Here is a 22,922-nt window from a genome sequence, read left to right on the forward strand (position 1 = left end):
CATTCTCCTTGTAATAGAGCAGGAAAAAATAAAAACGGGAGATAGCATTCTACTTCAGTTGCTCCTCAATTTGTTTCTTTTTTCTTCTTCTTCTTTTTTTTAGATCCAGTCTCACTCTGTTACCCAGGCTGGAGTGCAGTGGCGCGATCCTGGCTCACTGCAACCTCTGCCTCCCAGGTTCAAATGATTCTCCTGCCTCAGCCTCCCGAGTAGCTGGGATTATAGGCGCATGCCACCACACCTGGCTAATTTTTGTATTTTCTTTTAGTAGAGACAGGGTTTCACTATGTTGGCCAGGCTGGTCTCGAACTCCTGGTCTCAAGTGATTGGCCCACTTCAGCCTCCCAAAGTGCTGGGATTACAGGCGTGAGCCACCACGTCTGCTTGCTCCCAATTTTTTCTTTTTCTTTCTTTCCTTCTTTCTCTTTCTTTCTTTCTCTTTCTTTCTCTCTCTTTATTTTTTTAAATTTATTTAGCTGGGGTCTCACTCTGTCGCAGTGGCATGATCTTGGATCATTGCAACCTCCACCTCCCGGATTCAAACACTTCTCCTGCCTCAGCCTCCTGAGTAGCTGGGATTACAGGTGTGCGCCACCACACCCAGTGAATTTTTGTATTTTTTTTTTTTTTGAGATGGAGTCTCGCTCTGTCGCCCAGGCTGGAGTGCAGTGGCACAATCTCGGCTCACTGCAAGCTCCACCTCCCGGGTTCACGCCATTCTCCTGCCTCAGCCTCCCCAGCAGCTGGGACTACAGGTGCACGCCGCCACGCCCAGCTAATTTTTTGTATTTTTAGTAGAGATGGAGTTTCACCGTGTTAGCCAGGATGGTCTCGATCTCCTGACCTTGTGATCCGCCCGCCTCGGCCTCCCAAAGTGCTGGGATTACAGGCATGAGTCACCGCGCCTGGCTGAATTTTTGTATTTTTAATAGAGACGGGGTTTTGCCATATTGGCCAGGCTGGTCTTGAACTCCTGGCCTCAGATGATTCACCTGCCTCGACCTCCCAAAGTGCTGGAATTACAGGCATGTGCCACCACGCCCAGCCAAAGATATGATGTCCCAACTTTCAAAGATGGTCTCAGGCAGCAGACTCTGGAATTCCCAGCTCCCACGTGCCACACCCAGAGACCAGACCCAGCCAGGCCTCCAAGAAGGTGACAAATGTGGGAGGCCATCATTGCCCCATTTTATTGATGCAGGCTGGACAGGAGGACTCATCACCTGAGCTGGGGGTACTGAGGTCCTGGGGTGCTGAGGACATGGGGCTGCATCTGGAGAGGGTGAGGTTGGGGGACAATTCCCATCTGAAGAGGGTGCTGTTGGGGTGTACTCCTGGGAAGGCAGGGGCCATAGTGGAGCCAGAGATGTGTCAGCTGCTTCCATTTGGGTGGCAGAAAATGTCACAGGGAACTTTCAGCCACAAAGAGGCTTTTAGGCCGTGGTTGGGGGGTCTTCAGGGTCTCGCTCTGGGCCTGGCTGTATCCATGCTCAAGAGTGGAGAGGGGCAGAGGGGGCGGGCAGGAGGCCGTCAGGGCCCCGTCTTGAATCAGGTCCCACAGACTCTGCCGAACCTTCGCTGGCTGGCAGCATGCACGTGGCCAGCCGGTCGCACACCCAGGCGCCCAGCTTACGGTCGCAGAAGGCGTCGTTCCAGTGGCCGGAGCCCCGCATCATCACGCAGTCCTCGCCCTGGCTCCGGCTGGTGGGCTCCCCTGGAGCCCAGTTGCTGGAGAAAAAGGCTTTGGGTCAGGGGATGGGGCGGGGAGAAGGAGCCCAGTTCCCGGCAGCCTGGACACAGCCCTCTGAGTCTGCACCCTCCCTTCTCACCCCAGGTTCCCCCATCCTGAGTCTGTGCCTGGGGACCTGTACCTCATTTTGGTGCCCCATACCCTGCAGCCCAAGACTCACCCTTATTAATTAATTAATTAATTAATTTTGTTGAGACAGAATCACCCTGTCGCCCAGGCTGGAGTGCAGTGCGCAATCTCAGCTCACTGCAACCTCCGCCTCCTGGGTTCAAGTGATTCTCCCGCCTCAGCCTCCCAAATAGCTGGGATTACAGGCGCCCGCCATCATGCCTGGCTAATTTTTGTATTTTTAGTAGAGAGGGGTTTCACCATGTTGACCAGGATGGTCTTAAACTCCTGGCAGGTGATCCACCCACCTCGGCCTCTTACAGTGCTGGGATGACAGGCACGAGCCACCCTGCCCGGCCAAGACTCACCCTTCTAATCTGTGCATGGAACTTCCTCCCTGAGCCCCTTCCTCTATATCCCCTCCTCCAGGTCAGAGAAGCCTTGGCCAGGTCCCCTAGCCCCCACTGGCGTCCTCCTCCCCTGCACCCTAGAGACCCTTCTCTCTGAGCCCTCACCCGCTTCCTGGTGCAGTTTATCCAGGGAGCTCCTCCCTCCACGGTATTTCCGCCTCCTCCCCTGGATCCCAGAGGCCCCCTCCTCACCTGTAGTCCACGTGGCTCCCATCCACCCAGATAAACTCCCCCTTCAGGTCCAAGTTCCGAAGGCCAATCCAGGAGCCGGTGTGGCTGGCATGCTTGGTCAGGAAGTCCTGGGGGGCAGGACAGGGCTGGAGGACCGGAGACATGTGCCCGGGGCCTTCCAGCCCACTTCCAGAGGTTGGGTAGAGTGGGGTGGGGGTCCCCCCCACCCTCGCCATGCTGCCCACCACCTCTGCAGAGCCCGGGCCCACCTGTTCCTCCGGGCTGTGGATGCTGACCAGCTGCCCTTCCATGTCGTCACAGGCGTACCGGGCGTGGACCCACTGCTTGGTGCCTTTGCCGAAGTAGTAGCACTTCCGTTGGAAATTGATCCACTTTTCAGGGCACGTGTTGCACACAAAGCCTGGGGTGGAGGAGAGGCTCAGGGGCGGTGCCAACGGAGGTGCCTTGGGCACCCTGGACAGACTAGGTGGCGGCGCCCCTCTAGGGCCCCTCCTGGGGTCCTGGCTAAAAGCAGACCCACCCCAGGGCCTCACAGATGGCCTCATGGCTGTGTTCTCTGCTGGAGCTATGATGCTGACCAGGTCCATAGTAGAAGCACCTCAGCCACCATGGCCACAAACACCTTCATGGTTAGCAGAGCATGGTGTCAACCATCAACACCTCAACTACCGTCAGCATCTCCACAAACACCTCATGACCAGAAGCACCACAAGCACCAACACTGCCACCACACATTCATGTCCAACATGGTCAACACCATGATCACAAACACACTCATGTCCAACAACACTTCAACCACCATCATCACCACAGACACCTCACGGCTAGAGGCCCCTCAACCACCAGCACCATGACCACAAATGAATTCACGTCCAGCAACACTTCAACCACCATCATCACCACAGACACCTCACGGCTAGAGGCCCCTCAACCATCAACACCACGACCACAAACACACTCATGTCCAATAATATTTCAACCATCGTCATAACCACAGACACCCCACAGGTAGGAGCCCCTCAACCGTCAACACCATGACCAGAAACGCATTCATGTCCAGCAACACTTCAACCACCAGCACCATCGCCACAAGCACCACCATGGCCAGAAGCACTTCAGTTGTCATTATCATCACCTTGAATCCACCATGGCTTGGGAACTCTTCAGTCACCAACGCCATGACCACATCACCAGCTCCACAGCCAGCAGCACCTCAGCCACAAATCCCACCATCACAAATGCTTCACAGAGAGCAGAGCATCAATCACTAACACCATTGCCATCAACATCTCATAGTTAGAAGTGCCTCAACTGCCACCAACATCACCATAAATCCATCCATGCCTAGCAACACTTCAATCACCAACATTATCACCAGATCACCAGTTCCACAGCCAGCAGCACCTCAGCCACAAGCACCATCGCCAACAGCACTTTGACCACCCTCAACACCTCAAACACCTCATGCCAGCAGCACTTCAACCACCAACACCAGCACCACAAATACCTCAGGGCCAAAAATGCCACCAACACCGTCATCACAAATGCCTTCCAGCCAGCTGAATATCAATCACCAACATCATCTCCACAAACACCTCCTCAACCACCATTACATCACCATAAATACACCCATGCCCAGCAACACCTCAGTCACCAACACCATGACCACATTGCCAGTTCCACAGCCAGCAACACTGCAACTGCAAACACTGTCACCACAAACACCTCACAACTAGAAGCACCTCAACCACCAGCACCATTGCCACAAACACATTCACGTCCATCAACACATCAACTACCAACACCATCGCCACAAACACATTCACGTCCATCAACACATCAACCACCAACACCATCAGCATGAATACATTCACATCCAATAACACATCAACTACCAACACCAGCGCCACGAACACATTCATGTCCAACGACACGTAAACCACTAACACTGTCGCCATAAACACCTTGCAGCCAGCAGAATACCAGTCACTAATACCATCGCCATCAACACTTCATGGTTAGCAACACCTCAGCTGACGCCAATGTCACCACAAACACCTCAAGGCCAGAAGCAGCTCAACCACCAACACCATCATTATAAATACACTCTTGACCATCAATGCTTCAACTGCTGACACCATTACCATAAATACATCCGTGGCCAGCAATACTTCAATCACCAATACCATGACCAGCAGCACATCAGCGGCCATCACTGTCACCACAAACACATTCATACCCAATAACACTTCAACCACCATCATCACCACAAACACCTCATGACCAACAGTGCCTCAGCCATCAACCCCATCATGACAAGCACCTCATGGCCAGCAGCACTTCAACCACCAACAAACCCCTCCAAGGTCAGCAACACCTTCATCACCAACATCATTAACAGAGGTACCCACCACCAGCAGCGGCTTATCTCCACCACTCACACCACAGCCAACACCATCTTTACCAACCACAGCAGCCATGTCTTCCTCACTGGCACCAACGGCAAAACCAGTGCTGTGGCCAGGTCCACCAGCGATTACTTTCCCCAAGCACCACCCCCACCAACAGCCCTGGTCATCGTCACTGGCAGAACCCCCCAAACCAGCACTCCTAGCCAATGTCTGGGAAACGGAGATGATTTTCTTCCAGTGGGGGGCTTTGGTCAGGAGAGCCAATGGGATTGCGAGACTAGGTCCCACAATCCCTCAATATGGTCTCTTTCTCCCCTTCCCCTCACCCCAAGGAGACTCCCAGACATTGTTGCTATCACCTCCCAGGTGGGAGGTTAAACCCACTCTTACTGGATCAAATCTTTCTTGCTTCAAAATAGATTTTCAGCAGTGGTGTGCACCTGTAATCCCAGCTACTTGGGAGGCTGACACAGGAGGATCGCTTGAGCCCAGGAGTTTGAGACTAGCCTGGGCAACATAGCAAAAACCCGCTTTAAAAAAGTAAGTTTTCCTATAGTGATATGCAGGGAGAGTTCCACTACACGTGGTCGGATGTTTTTTGCTTTGTTTTGTTTTGTTTTGTTTTGTTTTGTGACAGAGTCTTGCTCTGTCTCCCAGGCCGGAGTGCAGTGCAGTGGTGCTATCTCGGCTCACTGCAACCTCCACCTCCCAGGTTCAAGCGATTCTCCTGCCTTAGCCTCCCGAGTAGCAGGATTACAGGCATGCATCACCATGCCCAGCTAATTTTTGTATTTTTAGTAGAGACAGGGTTTCACCATGTTGGTCAGGCTGGTCTCGAACTCCTGACCTCAGGTGATCCACCTGCCTCGGCCTCGCAAAGTGCTGGGATTACAGGCGTGAGCCACCACGCTCAGCCACAGATTTTTTTTTTTTTTTTTTTTTTTTAAAGAGGCAGGGTCTCATCATGTTGCCCAGGCCAGTCTGGAACTCCTGGGCTCAAGTGATCCTCCTGCCTCGGCCTCCCAAAATGCTGGGATTACAGGAGTGAGCCATCACGCCCACCCTCACGTGGTCAGATTTTTCTAAGGGGCTTAGGGTCTGCAGTAGCTTGAGATGGGTGTGCTTCTCACCCACGAAATGGTAACCAGTACTCAGCCCTCTGGAGGTGCAGCATTAAAACGGGAAGAGGTGGCCAGGTGCAGTGGCTCATACTTGTAATCCTAGCAATTTGGTAGGCCAAGATGAGAGGATCACTTGACCCCAGGAGTTTGACGCGTAGTGAGCCATGATTGTGGCACTGCACTCCAGTCTTGGTGACAGAACCAGGCCCCGTCTCTAAACAACAAAAACAAACAACAACAACAAAAACCCAAACCCCCAAAACCAGGAAGAGGACATTTCTGAGCCCTTAAAGAAAACTTCAGGGGAAGGTGTCTTGGTTGTTTGTTACATAGTCACCCAGAGACAACCTCAGAGCCAGGCTCAGATCCCAGGCTGTGGGGCTGGATTTCGGGGAGTCTTCAGGGACGGGGGAAGAATTAGGAGGTGACCTGTCAGAAGCAGTCATGGTCCAGAGTGCTCTTCCCCTGTGCCTCTCCCTGAGGGACCACACTGAGGTTTCTGGCTGGGATTCCCAAAGCCACCTCACATCCCAGGGGACGGGACTCCATCACACCAAGCACAGAAACTTCCTCTTCTCTGCCCCAGTTAGGGCAGCTGGGGCTTCCCAGAGGTCAAAGACCAAAAATCAAGGGTGGGGGCACTGGTTGGGGGAATGGTAGGGCTGTAAAACCCCAGTTCCTACCCTACATTAAATTTTTTTTTTTTGTTTTGAGGCAAGGTCCCACTCTGTTGCCCAGGCTGGAGTGCAGTAGCTCAATCCTAGCTCACCGCAGCCTCAAACTCCTGGGCTCAAGTGATCCTCCCACCTCAGCCTCCCAAGTAGATGAGACTACAGGTACACATCACCACATCTGGCTAATTTTTTCCTGTTTTCGTTGAGGTGGGATCTTGCTGTGTTGCCTAGGCTGGTCTCAAACTCCTGGACTCAAGTGATCTTCCTGCCTCGGCCTCCCAAAGCGCTGGGACTATAGGCGTGAGCCAGTGCACCTGGTCCCTACCCCACATTAAGGGTACGGTGACTGAATGTCTGCTCTCTCTGCAGCCTGCTAGCCTCCTGAGGTCAACACTGCCTCCATTATTGCCACCCCTGGGAAAGAGGCCACCATCTCCATTGTCCCATCACTGCAGACATTACCCCCGTCCGGCTCCCTGGCCTGGTCAGACAATCTACCAGGAGGGCTCTGTGTATGGGAATCCTACTAATAACTCCTCACTGGGCCACATTAGGCAGAGGACACCCGCAAGGAGAACCCAGCGAGGGTCAACACTGGACTGCTTTAACGCAGAAGAGGAAAGAAATTGTAGGAGCCTCCAAGTCTGTGAAAGGACGCAGTTGGAATCAGAAAGATATTGCCAGGCCAGATGGCTCATGCCTGTAATCTCAGCATTCCGGGAGGCCGAGGCGAGAGGATTGCTGGAGCCCAGGAGTTCAGGACCAGCCTGGGCAACATAGCGAGATCCTGTCACTACAAAAAATAAAAAAATTAGCTAGGGCCAGGTGCAATGACTCACGCCTGTAATCCCAGCACTTTGGGAGACTGAGGTGGAAGGATCGCTGGAGTCCAGGAGTTCAAGACCAACCTGGGTAACGAAGTGAGACCCCGTGGCTACAGGCAAATAAAAAATTAGCCTGGCGTGGTGGCACACACTCGTAGTCTCAGCTACTCTGGAAGCTGAGGTGGGAGGATCTCTTGAGCCCAGGAGTTGGAGGCTGCAGTAAGCTATGATTGCACCACTGCATTTCAGCCTGGGCAAAGGAGTAAAACTCCATCTCTCTTTTTTTTTGAGACAGAGTCTCGCTCTGTTGCCCTGGAGTGCAGTGGTGTGAAGACAGCATGATCTCGGCTCGCTGCAACCTCTGCCTCCCGGGTTCAAGCGATTCTTGTGCCTCAGCCTCCCAAGTAGCTAGGATTACGGATGCCCGCCACCACGCTAATTTTTTTTAATTTTTTTTAATTTTTTTTTTTTTTTTATTGAGACGGAGTCTCACTCTGTCGCCAGGCTGGAGTGCAGTGGCGTGATCTTGGCTCACTGCAACCTCCACCTCCTGGGTTCACGCAATTGTCCCATCTCAGCCTCCCGAGTAGCTGGGACTACAGGAATGCGCCACTACACCCAGCTAATTTTTGTAGTTTTAGTAGAGATGGGGGTTTCATCATATTGGTTAGACTGGTCTGGAACTCCTGACCTCAAATAATCTACCCGCCTCGACCTCCCTAAGTGCTGGGAATTCAAGCGTGAGCCACCGCGTCCAGCTAATTTTTGTAGTTTTAGTAAAGACGGGGTTTCACCGTGTTGGTCAGGCTGGTCTCGAACTCCTGACCTCAGGTGATCCACCTGCCTCGGCCTCTCAAAATGCTGGGATTACAGGTGTGATGCACCATGCCCGGCCAAGACCCCTCCTCTTAAAAAATAAAATAAGGGGTGTTTTATGTATGCCCCATGTGTCCTGCCCCATCAGAAACTTAGTCCTATTTCCGTCGTCACGCACACCTCTGCCTCACATCCAAGCACACTACCCGCCCTGCGCTTATATCTTTGTGTCCTCCCGATGACACTTGGGTCACACAAACGTATAAACATGCTGCCTCACGTCACACATGCGTGCCGTCACTCACATTTGCCAACACACCCGAGCCCCAGGCGCGGTCACGCGTCATCCTGAGCAGAGACTCACACACTCACCCCTGGACACCTGCAACTCCATCCTTAGCTTTGTCACCTCCTCCCGGAGTCTTTCCAGCAAATCTGAAGCTTCGTTCCTCTCGTTCAATTCTTGGGGAGTTGACAAGGGGCGGTGCTCAGAGACCGACTGGCAGGCCCCCTCCTTGCCCGTTCCCTCCCCCACTGCCCCATCCCCTCCCAAGCCTCACCCTGGGACTTGAAGCTGCTCAGATCTGCTTGAAGCCCGTTCAGGTTCCAGGACATCTCCGAGTCTGGTGTGTGTAGGAGCGCAGGGCTGGTCTCAGGGAGGACGTGTACAGGCCGAGGGTGTCCCCCAAGCCTGGCCCCCTCAGCTCGTGGTTCCCCAGGGCTCTGAGACACTCCCTCCTTCCCACCCAATCTGGCTCCATACCCCCGATCCCCGTCTCTCACCCTGAGATTTCAATCTCTGCTGTTCAGCTCTAAGTTCCTCCAGGTCCTGTGAAATCTGCGTGGCTGTTTGAAGGGGAGGGGGCTTTATGGTAAGCAGGTCATCGCTGTCTCCCCCATCTACCCCCACCCATCCCTTAGCCTCTTTGCCTGGGTTCTTAGAACCACCTGCTCAGTGTGCAGTTCCCGGGTGTCGGGGATGGGGCACAGTGAGTCTTAACGCTCTGGGTCCAGGAAGTCATCCAAGACCCCCTCGCCTTTCCCCCTGCAACCCCAGCTCCAGGAGTCACTCACACTGGGATTTCTGCGCCATCTGGTCACCGTGGTGTCTTTCCAAGTTCTGGGAAACTTGAGAGACTGGAGCGGCGGGAGACAAAGGATATCCCAGGAACCTCAGAGGCAGGTCCTTGGACCCCGCCCAGGCCCCAGGCTCAGGGACCCACTCACATAGTCACAACAGCTGCTGTTGCTGTTTGTTCATTTACTGGAGCCGGAGGAGTGTACTCAGGAAGGGATATGCAAGAATATAATGAACCTGTGTACCTTTCCCTCACCCAGGATTAACTATAAAAGCAGTAGGCAACTATCAGAGCACTTCACAAATCTTAGAGCTTGTTTCCGTCTCATGGCACTAAAATTATGCCCATTTTACAGATGAGGAAATGGAGGCACAAAGCAGTTACAAAATCCTTACGCTACAGATGCTTAAGGCTGCCGACTTACAATGGTTCAACTTACAATAGCTCAAGTTACAATGGCTCGACTTTACAATGGTCTGAAACCAATATGCATTTAGTGGAAACCTTACCTCTCTCGCAATGCTGGGCAGTGGTAGGGAGCCAAAGCCTTCAGCCACCCATGCAGTTTTGACTTAAACTATTTTCAACGTACTATGCGCTTATGGGGACATAACCCCATTGCAAGCGGAAGAGCATCTGTATAAGATGCTATCAGGCACTTTTCCAAGCTTCTCTGGCTCCCCGCCTTCCCTAGGACAGGGAGCAACTTAGGCTGACCCTCAGTTCCTTATCGAGGGGACACTGAGGCCCAGAGAAGAGCGGGATGAGAGCTGGGCGTCCTAACCCTCAACCCCACCCCCCTCCACCTCGACCCCTTCATACCGTTCCGGGCAGCCCTCTCTTCCAGCTGTTTTAGACTCTGTGTGGTGTCCCAGTCTGGGGAGGGGGAGAGAAGAGGAGTGGAGAGGGGGGATTGTGAGTGCCCCCACCTGCCTGCATCCCACCTCCTAGCTGGGGATGGAGGTCTTGGGTATAAGCCATGGAGGTGCTGAAAGGGTGGAGGACGGGGATGCTGGAGGGTGGGGGATGGGAAAGGGCTGGCAGTGGCAAGGTGGGAGGCAGGATGGGAAAATTGGGCTTTGAGGGGTGCATTGGGCTCCCCAGGCTCTGAGATGGGGATGTGGGAGGGAACACAGAAGGACCCCATGAGTTGGGGGGATCACATGGGGCTAGGGGTGTCCTCACGCCACAGGAGAAGCAGAGTCAGCAGCCCGGCCCACAGAGCAGCGGTCACCAGCCCCAGCAACATGATCTGAGTCCCGCGCCTGCAACACCGCTTCCTGGGAAGCTCCTCGATCTCTGCCGGGGGTGGAGGGACTAACTATGGGTGCAGGGTGAAGCTGGACGCTGGCTCTGTCCATCTCCCCATTACCCAGAACCCCCGACAGCCTGGGAGCCTGTCCAGAGCCCACACTGAAGCAGAGGGTCTCAGTGGACCCCCAGCTCCATTTGCACAGCTTCCTTACCTGACTTAGAGCTGGGTCACTGTCCACAGAGACAGATCTGGGACCAAGAGCTAAGACTCCCTCAGCCCCCACAACCAATGCCAGGCCCCCAGCCTCACTTCCAGAAGACTAGGTCCTGCTTTTTCCTTCCCCTCTGACCCCCAACGCCCACCCTTACACCTCTGCACCTGTCCCCAACCTGGAGTCCCTTCCCTAAACCCAGGACACTGAGTCCCACTTCTTCCCCAACATCGGAGCCACTCCCCAGCCGCTTTCCCAGGTGTCATCCAACATCCAGACCTCCAAAGCTCTCCCAGGCCCCATCCAAAGGTTTATCTGGATGTCCCACCCCAAGCCCCTGGCCCTCTGCACTCACCTTGGCTTGGAGGATTCATTATGCTAAATTCTGCTTGTTCCAAGTTCCTGTTCTACTTGGTCTCTGACTCTATTGGGCTCCCAGCTCCCTAGCTGGAGCCGATTTTTTCTTTTCCTTTTTTTGTCAGGAGGGTGTTGAGTCAGAAAAAGGGGGGGCCCTCAATTTTCCACTCCTTCCTGGCTCTGCGCCACGAAAGTCAGTCTGGCCTCACCTCCTTACACCAGTCCCTTTCTTAGAAATTCACCCTCTTTCCCAGAGAGGGAGTGGGGAGCCCCCCTTCTCTTCTGGGTGAAAGGCAGTAGCTAAGGGTCATTGCTTCTGCCAGTGTTAGAACCAGAGAGTCCTCCTACCTGAATATTGACCTTCCTCCATGGCGGTCCTACTTGGATTCTCCCGATGATGGAGCACTCACTCCCTGACAACACAGTCCACTCAGCGGGCACAATCACAGCTCTGGCTCATCTGGGATTTAATGATGGTTAGGGTGAGGCGTCAAACCCTAGTTACCAGCACCAGATAGCATCTGGGACTTGGTGGGACTCAGTGGCCATTTGCTGATTTTGTTTAGTCTACAATCTGGACTCACTAGTGTGGTTAGCGGGGAGACACAGCTGGTGTGGAGAGATAGCAGCTTGAGATCAGAAGTGGGGCACTCCAGAGCCCATCACACTTGAGCTACACAGCAGGTGCACCCATGAGATCTTGACAAATGACTTAATTAACCTGGAAACTTCTTTCCTCATTCGTAAGATGATGATACTGAGAACACCTATACTGTCTGTTGGTTGGTGATCTGTGCTGAAAATATCACCAGCTTTTATTATAATTGCCTTGCCTGTGTGACCTCAGCCAAGGATTCAACCATTCTCAGCCTCAGTTTTCCCCTCTGTAAAATGGGCTGATGACAGCACCCAACTCATGAGGCCAAGATAGGATCCAATGAGACCACAGTATACCTGAGGCTTTTGGTGCGGGGCTGCTCACAGTGGGTCTTCAGATTCTAAACATTTATGAAGCATCTACTCTGTGCCACGTCCCACTGAGAAATACTAAGAGCCCATAACCCAGGCCTCAGCCTTCTCCTCTGCCAATGTCCCCAGGGCATCTGTAAAGTGCTCTGACTTATTTATTTATTTATTTATTGAAATGGAGTCTCGCTGTGTTGCCCAGGCTGGAGTGCAGGGGCACAATCTCGGCTCACTGCAACCTCCACCTCCTGGGTTCAAGCGATTCTCCCGCCTCAGCCTCCCGAGTAGCTGGGATTATAGGCATGTGCCACCAAGACCAGATAATTTTTGTATTTTCAGTAGAGACGGGGTTTCACTATGTTGGCCAGGCTAGTCTCAAACTCCTGACCTCGTGATCCACCCACGTCGGCCTCCCGAAGTGCTGGGATTACAGACGTCAGCACTGTGCATGGCCTATTTTTTAATTTTTTGAGATGGAGTCTCACTCTGTTGCCCAGGCTGGAGTGCAGTGGCACCATCTTGGCTTACTGCAACCTCCACCTCCCAGGTTCAAGCAATTCTCCTGTCTTAGCCTCCCAGGTAGCTGGGATTACAGGCGCCCACCACCACACCTGGCTAATTTTTGTATTTTAGTAGAGACAGGGTTTCACCATATTGATCAGGCCGGTCTCGAACTCCTGACCACAGGTGATCTGCCCTCCTCAGCCTCCCAAAGTGCTAGGATTACAGGCATGAGCCACTGCGCCCAACCAAGTCCTCTGACTTTAAAGCATCTACTATGCGCTGAGGAGCATGGGACTTGGGGTCCTTCAGTCCTGGAGGTCACGGGCTACCTTCTTTCGCCGCCTGACTATAGGTAAGTCCCTTCTCTCAGAGCCTCAGGGAGGTGGGGTGTGGGGCGGCTAGGCTCTCATTAGCGGCAGCTCAAGCTGGCCCTTTTGACATTGTGAGAGGAGCCCAGAAGTGTCACCATCCTGGGACTGGGACTGTCCAGGGAGGCAGCTGGACAGACCTGAGCCCGAGTCCTGGCTTCTCGCTGGATGAGCAGCTCAGTTTGCTCATCTGTAAATTGGGAGTATTCAAAGCACCAGCACACAGTAGGTGCTCAGTAAACCTACTGGCAGGTTGCTGGGGGAGTGTCCTCATTCTGTGGGGCCTCTCTCAGTGGAACTGAGGTTCCAAGAGGGTAAGTCATTTGTCCCCATCATGCAGTGGTGGGACTGGGACTCAAACCCGGGATCCTTGACCTGGGAGCCTATTTGCTCAATCATCTGGAGACACAATCTCATGGTGGGGTGTCTACTGGTCAGTGCTGGTTGGCAGGATCCCAACTCCAGGCCGTCCTTCTAACCCAAGAGGTCCTGCCTCTGCCTAGAGCCTTCCATGGCTCCCCAGGGCCCTCTGTGATCAGCCCAGCACACTCACCAAGCTCATCTCAGACCAGATGGCCTGCTTTCATTTCCCCAAATCAGGGACCTGAATGCCTCGAGATTCTGTCCACACTGCGGCCCCCACCCCTGCCCCCTCACCACCCACCACCTCCCCCAAGGTCGTTTCTGCCAAGGGCGCTTCGATCTCCACTTCCCATGACCAACCCCCGACACACACAGATACGTACTCACTTAGTGGAGTTTGGAGCCTGTGTCTGTCCTCCTAGTGTGTTGGGGTCGACCAGAGAGATTGGCAGGGACCGTCAGGGACAGAGTTTAAGCAGGAAGAGAGACGCTTTCTTCTGAAAGTAGAGCCACTGACAGCCTCTATTTTCGTAGACCTAAATATGGGCTTGCCACCCGGATAACATTACATGCATGGCCTCTCCTGGTGCTCCCCACACCCCGGTGACATCCGTGTTATTATTATCTCCATTTCTCAGGTAAGAGAATCGGGTGAGAACCAGAGATGTTAAGCAGCAAGTTCCCACAGGGCTGAAGGAGGTGAGCGGTAGTGTCAAGATTTGAACCACTGTTACTGCACACTGAATCATTATACCACTATGGCCAATCACAGAGGGCCCTGGGGAGGCATGGAAGGCTCTAGGCAGAGGCAGGGCCTCTTGGGTTAGAAGGACGGCCTGGAGTTGGGATCCTGCCAGCCAACACTTACCAGCAGACACCCCACCATGAGATTATGTCTCTTGATGATAGAGCAAATAGGCTCCCAGGTCAAATGTCCCAGGTTTGAGTCCCAGCAAGAAAAGAGGGAAGAGGAGAGAGGCAGAGGAAGGGAAAAAAAGACGGAAGGAAAGGAAGAAGGAGCAGCAGGAGGGAAGGAGGGAAGCGGGGAAAAAGAAAGATACGTGAGATAATATTCAGGTCAAATATGGACAATTTTGACTGGGCACGGTGGCTCATGCCTGTAATCTCAGAACTTTGGGAGGCTGAGGTGGGAGGATCACTTGAATCTGGGAGTTCAAAACCAGCCTGGACAACATAGCAAGCCGTTGTCTCTACAAAAACCATAAAAATTAGCAAGGCATGCTGGTGCATGCCTGTGGTCCCAGTTATTGGGGAGGTAGAGGTGAATGGATCACTCGAGCCCAGGAGTTCAAGATCAGCCTGGGCAACATAGTGAGATGAAAGAAAGAGAGAGAGAGAGAGAAAGAGAGAGAGAGAGAAAGAAAGAGAGAGAGAGTGAGAGAGAGAAAGAAAGAGAGAGAGAGAAAGAGAGAAAGAGAGAGAGAGAGACTGGGTGCAGTGGCTCACGCCTGTAATCCCAGCACTTTGGGAGGCCAAGGCAGGTGGATCACCTGAAGTCAGGAGTTCAAGGCCGACATGATGAAACCCTGTCTCTACTGAAAATACAACAACAACAAAAAAATTAGCCGGGCATGGTGGTGGGCACCTGTAATCCTAGCTACTCGGGAGGCTGAGGCAGGAGAATCGCTTGAATCCAGGAGGCAGAGGTTGCAGTGGGCCGAGATCGCGCCATTGCACTCCAGCCTGGGCAACAAAAGCTAAACTCTGTCTCAAAAAAAAAAAAAAGAAAAGAAAAAAGAAAGAAAAACAGAAAAGAAACACCATACTCCATCCCAGCCCCATCCTGGAACTAAGACTTCATCCTCATGTCCTCACAACATGGCCCAGCTGGACTTATTCCCAAGCTTCCTCCTCCTCCTCCTCCTGTGTCCGCATTGGTGGGACAGTCCGTCCATCCACCCAGACACCCTGGCCCAGGCCCAGGCCTTGTCCAAGCATTTCCTGATCTTCCACCCCACTGCTCACCCAACACTAGGGCCTGGCTCTTCTCAAAAAAATAACCTGCTTCTCCCCATCCCCACAGCCGCTGCCTCTGGCCACTCCCTCTTCCCCCTGGACCAGGTGACATCCCCCTCTTAGGGTTCCCCTTGCCTGGTTTGCCTTGTCCCTGGGACAGCCTCCTCTATGGCCTCCCCACTCCCATCCGGCCCCCATGACAGCCTTCCTTGGGGCTCCACCTCCTGTCTTGTCCCCCAAAACAGACCCTCCAGGGTCCTCACTCCCACCTGGCCACCACGGTGGACCTCCTTAGGGTCCCCAACCCTACCTGCCCCCATGACAAATCCCCCAGTGACCCCACCCTTGCTTGGCCTCAAATGCTGTCCCTATGTCCACCCAGCAGCCCCCAGTGACCTCTCCAATGCTCAGCAGCCAACTCTTTCTCTTCCTTTTTTTTTTTTTCTTTTTTTGAGACAGAGTCTTGCTGTGTCATCCAGGCTGGAGTACAGTGGAGTACAGTGGTGCGATCTCAGCTCCCCGTAACCTCTGCCTCCCAGAGTCAAGTGATTCTCCTGCCTCAGCCTCCCAAGTACCTGGGATTACAGGTGCGTGCCACCACACCTGGCTAATGTTTTGTATTTGTAGTAGAGATGGAGTTTCACCAAGTTGACCAGGCTGGTCTTGAACTCCTGGTCTCAAGTGATCCACCCACGTCAGCTTCCCGAAGTGTTGGGATTACAGGTGTGAGCCACCGCACCCGGCCCCTCCCTCACTTCTTTACCATCTCGGTCCTTCGCCATTACCCCAGATCAAGGTGGTGGGGACATTTTGGGACCCAAAATGAACAGCCTCAGACCACCAGAGTCAGTATTCACTCAACAGGCATACACCAAGGTCCACGTGATCCAGGGTGACAGACAAGGCAGCATGGTCCCAGCTGTTCTGGAGTGCAGGGTCCAGGGGACATTTCAGCCAGGCCCCTCCCTGACATGGTGGGAACGTTCAGCCCTAGTGGATGGCCCAGCCCAGCCTCCTCCTGGTTGGGAGGTGGGTCGTAGGGGCACAGGTGGGTGTCTTCTGGAGTGAGAGACATGGGAGGTAGCCCACCCAGGAGTGGGGATTTGGAGTTCCCCAGTTGAGAGTGGGGAGGGGGTTAAGGATCAGGAGACATATTTTAGGAAGGATGAGGAGGGTGGGCCAAGTGCCAAGGGGTCTTAGTATATAGAAGTCTAGGTGGCATAGTGGCTAGGGCTGCAGATGCCTGACCCACACTACCTGTGTTCTAATTCCTGGTTCTTCCATTGAAGTGCTGTGTGACCTTTGGCAAGTCACCTAACCTCTCTGTGCTTCACATAAGGCAGCATTGATCACCAAAGCATCAAATTCCTAGGGTGGTGGTGAAAATTAGATGTATTAATATGCACACGAGACACTAAGAACTGTGTCCGGCTGGGCGTGGTGGCTCATGCCTGTCATCCCAGCACTTTGGGAGGCTGAGGCGAGTAGATCACCTGAAGTCAGGAGTTTGAGACCAGCCTGGCCAACAAGGTGAAACCTGGTCTCTACCGAAAAGTGCAAAAATTAGCCAGAAGTGGTGCCGGGTGCCTGTAATCCCAGCTACTCGGGAGGCTGAGGCAGGAGAATTGCTTGAACCTGGGAGGCAGAGGTTGCAGTGAGCTGAGATTGTGCCATTGCACTCCAGGCTGGGCAATCCCAATAAACAAGCAAACAAACAAACAAATTTCTGTGCCCAGCATCCGTTGCTACTAAATTAAACTATACAACAAAATTGTCCGTATTTTTTTTTAGAGACAGGGTCTCACTCTGTCTCCCAGGCTGGAGTGCGGCGGTGTGATCTCGGCTCACTGCAGCCTCAACCTCCTGAGGTTCAAGACATCCTCCTACTTTCTCCTCCTGAGTAGCTGGGACCACAGGCACGCACCACCACGCCTGGTTAATGTTTTAAATTTTTGGTAGTGATGGGGTCTCACTATGTTGCCCAGGTTGGTCTCAAACTCCTGGGCTCAAGTGATCCTCCTGCCTCAGCTTCCCAAAGTGCTGGGATTACAGGCATGAGTCACTGTGCCCAGCTGAAATTTGGTGTTTCTGAGTTCTACAAGCCCAGGTGCCCCAGCCCAACCCCACCGGCTCCATCATGTCCTTCCCAGGGGTGAAAGCCCCCTGCCTGCTGGGTCCCTGCCAAGACTCAGCTCAAACACTTGGATGCTTTGGGGCCCCAGGGACTCAGTCACGGGACTGCCCCACCCGCTTCCCCTCTGCGGTGTTAACACGCCTCTTGCTCACTTCGGGGGAAAAACAGAAAATTGTGCGGATGTGGGCCCCAGATCTGTGGGTGTCGGTTCTTCTTTCTGATTTGGGATCCTCTGTGTGTTGGGGGAGGCCGCGTCTCACTCCTCCTTTGACCTAGATCAGAATTCAACAGGAAGGAGCTCAGGGCGTCCAGCGACGACAACCCTAAACCACCTCCAGCTGAGCTCTCATCCTAGCCCCGGCCCTGACTGTAACCCCAGCTCAACTACAACTGGATCCCCTCACCCCATGATGCTCTGATCCCAGCCCTAACCTCTGCTCTGCACAGGACAGAGGCACATCCACGGCTCTAATCACAGAACCCCCACACCTGGGACAGGGCCTGGCGCTGTGTCCCAAAGGGATGGAGCCTGGCCACCCTGACTCTAACCCCATCCCAACACAGCCTTGGGCTCCCCTACCTGTTTAACCTCTCCTGGGGTTACGAAGGGGAGAAGGAAAGGGTGCAGGGGTGGGGAGGAAGGGCAGTAGCTGTGTCAAATCCAGAGGGGCTTCCAGGAGGAGGTATGTTCAAAGCTGGGTCTCTCCCGCACTGCACTGTTGACTTTGGGGCTGATGATTCCTCGTTGGGATGCCGTCCTGTGCATTGTTGGCTGTTTAGAAGCATCTCTGGCCACTAGTCGCCAATAGAGTCACCGTGGTTGAAAAGCGCTGCTTTGAAAACACGATTCCTAGATCACGCTTTATTTTGTTTTCACTGTGGCAAAATATACATAACATAAAATTTACCATCATGGCCATTTTTAAGTGCACCGTTCAGCAGCATGAAGCACATTCACACTGTTGTGCAACCATTACCACCATCCATCTCCGGAACTTTCTCATCTTCCCAAACTGAAACTGCGTCCCCATGAAACACTCACTCCCTATTTACCCAACTCCAGCCCCCATGACAGCTCCCCTTAGGGTCCTCAACCCCACCAGACCTTCATGACAGCCTTCTTTAGGGTCTCCCTGAAACCCCTCCTCTGTGTCTTCCCTGAACGGCAACCACCTGCCCGTATCTTCTCTCTGCCTACAACCATCCATGGCTCCCTTCTGCCCTGGGCCCAAAGCTCCAGCTCCCCGATGTCCTGGAGTTCAAGGGTCCTGCCTGCTCAGGCCTGGCAGCTGGTCTCTCCAGCCACACCTGTATCTCTTCCTCCAAGACTCCACAGAATGCCTGAACTTCACACAATTCTGAAACACCAGGCTCCCTCCAAGCCTTCGCACGGGCAGCTCCCTGCCTAAAGTGCTGAGGCAACCCACAGCACCAATTTGCATGGAAGCCTCCCTGACACCCCTCCCTGCCACCCATAGTCCTAAGGCCCCCTCTTTTCCCAGCCTTGAGCTCCTTCACTGGATGGGCCCCTCCTAGGACTGGGGGCTCCCCAGGGGCAGGACCTATGCCCCACTCCTAGAAGGGCCAGGAGGGCGGCCCTGAGTCACAGTCACATGCACCCCTTTCCCTCCGCTTCCCGACCCCCCACTCAGGCTGAGAGCCAGTCAACAGGAAGAGGAAAGGGGTGTGTGGGATGAGAAGAGCCTGGATGTGCACTTTCGTCTTCCGGGAACCTTGGGATCTGGAGCCCAAACCCAGGCTGTTTTTTTGGTGTGGATTGTGGCAGTGGGGCGGGGAGAGCTTGGGGGGACTGGTGTGTGTGGCTGGGAGTCCTCAGGCTAAGAGGGGACACAGAGATGGGCTTGTCCACACCCTTCCCTCCAGAGGGCCCCCCAGAACTCCAGGAGGGGGGTCCTGGACCACTCATTGCCTCCCTGACCCCTCCCCTCAAGGCCCCAGGATACTTCCAGGGACCAGAGAGCTGAGCCAGCAGGTCCTGAGACTTCTGAGAGCAGCCCAGGCCCAGCCTGGGAGACTTGGGGATTTCTCTCCAAGAATGCCCTCAGAGACCCTGAAATCCTGGACTCCGGGGTCCACCCTCACAGACTCAGGCCTTCACCTTCCTGGAGACCCAGGAAGCCAGGCCCTCAGACCCCACCCTCAGGGACCCAGGCTCGGGACCCAGGCTCAGCCCCCTGAGGATCCAGGAAGCCAGGGCCCCAAAGCCCATCTTCAGGAACCCAAGTCCCCAGCCTTTTAGCGACCCAGGAAACCAGGCCCCCAGACTCCCATTTAGGGACCCAGGCGCAGTCACTTAAGAACCCAGGAAGTCGGGTCTCCAGACCCCATCCTCAGAGAACTAGGCCCCCTAGTCCCTTAGGGACCCAGGAAGCCAGGCCCCCAGACTCCACCCTCAGGGACCCAGGCTTAGTCCCTTAAAGACCCAGGAAGCCAAGTCCCCAGACCCCATTCTCAGGGACTCAGGTCCCCTAGCCCCTTAGGGATTCAGGAAGCCAGGCCCTCAGACCCCACTCTCAGGGACTGAGACCCAGCTACTTAGGGACCCAGGAAACCGGATCCCCAGGCCCCACCCTCCGAGACCCAGGCCCCCTAACCCCTTAGAGATTCAGGAAACCAGGCCCCCAGACCCCACCCTCAGGGACTCAGGCTAAGCTCCCTAAGGATCAGGAAGCCAGGCCCCCAAACCCCATCTTCAGGAACTCAAATCCCCAGCCCTTCAGGGACCCAGGAGGTTAGGACTCCAGCCTCTCAATCCCTGAGAGACCCACACCTCCAGCCCCGTAGGGACCCAGGAAGCCAGGCCCCCAGACCCCATCCTCAGGGACCCAGGCTTAGCCTCTTAAAGACTCAGGATGCCTGCCTTTCTTTGAGATGGAGTCTCGCTCTGTCGCTCAGGCTGGAGTGCAGTGGCGTGATCTCAGCTCACGGCAACCTCCATCTCCCAGCTTCAGGCGAGTCTCCTGCCTTAGCCTCCCGAGTAGCTGGGATTACAGGCACCCACCACCACACCCAGCTAATTTTTGTATTTTTAGTAGACACGGGGTTTCACCAAGTTGGCCAGGCTGATCTTGAACTCCTGACCTCAGGTGATCCACCCACCTTGACCTCCCAAAGTGCTGGGATTACAGGCGTGAGTGAGGCTTAGTATCTTAAAGACCCAGGAAGCCAGGCCCCCAGACCTCATCTTCAGGGACCCAGGCCCCCAGACCCCTAGGGTCTTTTGTGTGGGATCGTGTGTTTTTCTCCTCTGTCCCTGCTGATCTCATGCCGGTTTCTGGGTCTGCCAGGACAGTGACGGGTGCTGCCTCTTTGCTGGACACACCTGGTCACTGCCACCACTGTGTAACCCTGATGTGGGTGACTAAAGGCCATGGGTTCCCAGCCCAGCTGCACCCCTTTACCTGCTGTGTGACTTAATTCTCTCTGGGCCCCAGTTTCCTCATCTGTAAAATGGGGATAACCTCATCTGTAAAATCTCTCACATAGGTTGCTGTGTGCATAAAGCCCTCAGCCCAATGCCAGATATAGGGAGGCTCTAAAAATGGGAGCATTTTTAGTTCAATTTCCTGAAAAATATCTCTCACATAATTAAGCAGCTCCCAACCCGGCAGCCAGCAATGCCCTGTGTGGCTGACACCTTCTCCTCTGTACTGCCGCCTCTGTATGCCCGTCCAGTGACAATGGCCTGCCTTTCTGTTTTATTTTTGGAGAGATGATCTCACTCTGTTGCCCAGGCTGGAGCGGAGTGCAGTGGTATGATCACGGCTCACTGCATCCTTTACCTCCTGGGCTCAGGCGATCCTCCCACCTCAGCCTCCTGGGTAGCTTGGACCACAGGCACAGGCCACCTGCCCAGCTAATTTTAAAATTATTTTGTAGGCCGGGCGTGGTGGCTCACGCCTGTAATCCCAGCACTTTGGGAGGCCGAGGTGGGCGGATCACGAGGTCAGGAGATCGAGACCATCCTGGCCAACATGGTGAAACCCCATCTCTACTAAAAATACAAAAATTAGCTGGGCGTGGTGACATATGCCTATAATCCCAGCTACTCAGGAGGCCGAGGCAGGAGAATCATTTGAACCCAGGAGGCGGAGGTTGCAGTGAGCCAAGATCGCACCACTGCACTCCAACCTGGCAACAGAGCGAGATCTCTGTCTCAAAAAAAAAAAATTGGTTTTTTGTAGAGATGAGGGTCTCGCTATGTCACCCAGGCTGGTCCCCAGCTACCGACCTTAAGCAATCCTCCTGCCTCGGCTTCCCAAAGCATTGGGATTACAGGCATGAGCCACCATGTCCTGCTCTTCCTTCATCTTCACAGCCAGAAGCACAGCCTCTTCCAGTCTCTCTCTGACTCTCATCCTCCTGCCTCCTCTTGTAAGGACTCTGTGATGACATTGGGCCACCTGGATAATCCAGAGTGATCTCCCATCTCAAGAGCCTTAACGTAATTCCATCTGCAGAGCCCCATTTGCCACATAAGGCAACCTATTGACCGGTTCCAGGGATTAGAATGTGGACATCTTTGGGGAGCTGTTATTCAGCTGACCACTATACTCTAGGAGACAGATGTTGTTATTATTATTATTATTATTTGTTTTTGAGAGGAGTCTCGCTCTATTGCCCAGGCTGGAGTGCAGTGGCGTGATCTCGGCTCACTGCAGCCTCCGTTTCCCAGGTTCAAGTGATTCTCGTGCCTCAGCCTTCCCAGTAGCTGGGACTACAGGCATGCACCACCATGCCCGGCTAATTTTTGGTAGAGACGGGGTTTCCCTATGTTGGCCAGGCTGGTCTCGAACTCCTGGCCTCAAATAATCCACCCGCCTCAGCCTCCCAAAGTGCTGGGGTTACAGGAGTGAGCCACCTCGCCCAGCCCAAACTCTGGGCTTTTTGTTGGCGTCTGCTACATTCATCTTTTTGAGCTGTGTCTGGCTCTGGGGACACAGGAAAGGTAAGAATCCTCATGAGGGTTTGGGGGACAGGCCTGACGAGGAGACCGTCTGCCCCCGCTTCTTTGGAGAGCCCCCTGGGGACTCCCCCACACTCCCCAGCCTTCCTAGGAAGAAGCCCTCGGGATCTGAGGGGGTTTCCTGGGATCGGGGGAGAGGGGTGGGAGGCTGATAAGAACAGACTACTCTGTCTCAAAGTCATGACCTTGGAAAGTGGGATCACCATGGGGCTGCCCTATCCAGGAAACCCTAGCTGGGCTCCAAAGTCACCAGCCACTTGCTGACTGAGCCCCAGAGAGAGTTGCCCTGTGGTCACTCAGGGGGCTATTGGTGGGGTCACCCCCTAAAAAGAATCAGGGAGTGGCTGAAAGGTGCTCCTCTCTGCCTCCATGCCCTGCTTTCCAGCACAAACCCCTATTGGTCTCTCCAGGGCAG

The 22,922-nt window shown here is 54.1% G+C and overlaps 1 protein-coding gene across 2 annotated transcripts; it reads right to left on the bottom strand.

The window, feature by feature from the left end:
* Positions 1-1,110: 1,110 nt before the first annotated feature.
* Positions 1,111-13,919, bottom strand: FCER2 (Fc epsilon receptor II). 2 transcript variants are annotated; one of them, XM_032169488.2, is made up of 11 exons: positions 13,797-13,919; positions 11,557-11,668; positions 10,571-10,684; positions 10,208-10,261; positions 9,381-9,443; positions 9,090-9,152; positions 8,867-8,929; positions 8,679-8,768; positions 2,709-2,860; positions 2,461-2,567; positions 1,111-1,728 (listed from the first exon to the last, which is right to left on the bottom strand). In XM_032169488.2, exons 2-11 carry the CDS (start codon positions 11,576-11,578, stop codon positions 1,491-1,493), a joined length of 966 nt encoding a protein of 321 aa, XP_032025379.1. In that variant the 5' UTR covers positions 11,579-11,668; positions 13,797-13,919; the 3' UTR covers positions 1,111-1,490. The 2 variants fall into 2 exon arrangements, with proteins under 2 accessions (XP_032025379.1, XP_032025378.1); XM_032169487.2 differs by having other exon boundaries at positions 13,793-13,908.
* Positions 13,920-22,922: the final 9,003 nt, after the last annotated feature.

The sequence above is a fragment of the Hylobates moloch genome, unplaced genomic scaffold (genome assembly GCF_009828535.3).
Source record: "Hylobates moloch isolate HMO894 unplaced genomic scaffold, HMol_V3 SCAFFOLD_12, whole genome shotgun sequence".
NCBI lineage: Eukaryota > Metazoa > Chordata > Mammalia > Primates > Hylobatidae > Hylobates > Hylobates moloch.